At 40.0% G+C, this 1,633-nt stretch overlaps 1 protein-coding gene across 1 annotated transcript; it reads left to right on the forward strand.

The window, feature by feature from the left end:
• Positions 1-1,164, forward strand: LOC109220311 (sugar carrier protein C-like). The gene has a single exon (XM_019384774.1). It carries the CDS (start codon positions 1-3, stop codon positions 1,162-1,164), a length of 1,164 nt encoding a protein of 387 aa, XP_019240319.1.
• The last annotated feature ends 469 nt before the right edge of the window (positions 1,165-1,633 follow it).

Genomic DNA, 1,633 nt, shown 5'->3' on the forward strand with positions numbered 1-1,633 from the left:
ATGCTCATCTTGGGTCGTATTCTTCTGGGGATTGGTGTCGGATTTGCTAATCAATCTGTCCCTATTTATTTGTCAGAAGTTGCTCCCTACAAATACAGAGGGACTTTCAACGTGTTATTCCAAATGGCCATCACCATTGGGATTCTGATAGCGAATTTGGTCAACTTTGGAACTAGCAAAATCTCTGGCGGTTGGGGTTGGAGGGTTAGCTTAGGAGGTGCAGCCGTGCCAGCACTAGTCATCCTGGTTTCCTCAATGTTTCTCTCTGATAGTCCGAGTTCGTTGATAGACAGAGGAAAGAAAGAGGAGGCAGAACAATTGTTGAAAAAGATCAGAGGAGTTGATAACGTAAATGCTGAATTTAATGACCTTGTTATGGCGAGTGAAGCATCCAAGAAAGTAGAAAGGCCATGGAATAATCTTTTATTCGTCCGAAAGTACAGACCGCAGTTGGTTTTGTCAATTCTGATTCCATCTTTACAGCAGCTTACGGGAATTAACGTGGTCATGTTCTATGCTCCAGTACTTTTCCAAACATTAGGGTTTAAGAGTAACGCTTCGCTTATGTCAGCTGCTATCACTGGCGGTGTCAACGTGGGTGCAACTTTTATTTCAGTCTTTTGTACGGATAAGTTTGGGAGGAGAATACTCTTCTTCTGGGGTGGCATCTTCATGTGTATATTCCAAACAGCAGTGGCAGCTCTTATTGGGGCAAAATTCGGAACAACAGGGACTGCAACAGATTTGCCACTTTGGTTTGCAGCTTTAGTGGTTGTCTGCATCTGTGTATTCGTTGCTAACTTTGCGTATTCATGGGGTCCTTTAGGATGGTTGGTTCCGAGTGAGATATCTCCATTGGAAGTTCGATCAGCAGCACAATGTGTTACGGTCTCCATGAACATGTTTTTCACATTCGGAGTAGCACAAATATTCTTGAAGATGCTATGTGGGATGAAGTTTGGTCTATTTATCTTCTTTGCGGCGTTTGTGTTAATAATGACTGTGTTTGTCTACTTGTACGTGCCCGAAACAAAGAATATACCAATTGAAGAGATGTCTCAAGTTTGGAGAGAGCATTGGTACTGGAAGAAGTTCGTGGCCGATGATGATGCAGAATCAAAGCCACAAGGGAATGGCACAAAGCCTGCGAAGGAGATAGTCTAAAGCATATAGGATTGGCACACTGATGAAAAAAATATATTCATTTGTATGTTTTACTGTTTTCGTGTTTTTTTATTCTAATGTTTTGGTACAGTTGGGTGCTCTTAGACTTGTTGTTTTCCATAGTAGTGCTGGTTTTTTTTTTTCTCAATTCAATATATTCTTGTTTTCAGTAGCAATTATTTCTTATGATATGCAAGAGTAGTATTTATAGATAGTAGAAGCAGACTTAGAAGAAAACAAAACGAATTGATATTTGAGGGAAAACGCTAATGTCTGTCTCAAAGGTGCAGAAAAGGGGAAACATAAAAGAAGAAAACAAAACGAATTGTCTATTAGCCTCAGAACCTTTTATGTATAAACAGATTGTTGGTAAATGCAAGCATGCTTGTTAAATGTTCAATTTGCAGTCCGAGACGGTTTTGTCTAGAGCTCTTCTCCAGTTGTCTCAGAATTATGTCATCCACATATA

This window comes from Nicotiana attenuata, unplaced genomic scaffold (genome assembly GCF_001879085.1).
Source record: "Nicotiana attenuata strain UT unplaced genomic scaffold, NIATTr2, whole genome shotgun sequence".
Taxonomy (NCBI): Eukaryota; Viridiplantae; Streptophyta; class Magnoliopsida; order Solanales; family Solanaceae; genus Nicotiana; species Nicotiana attenuata.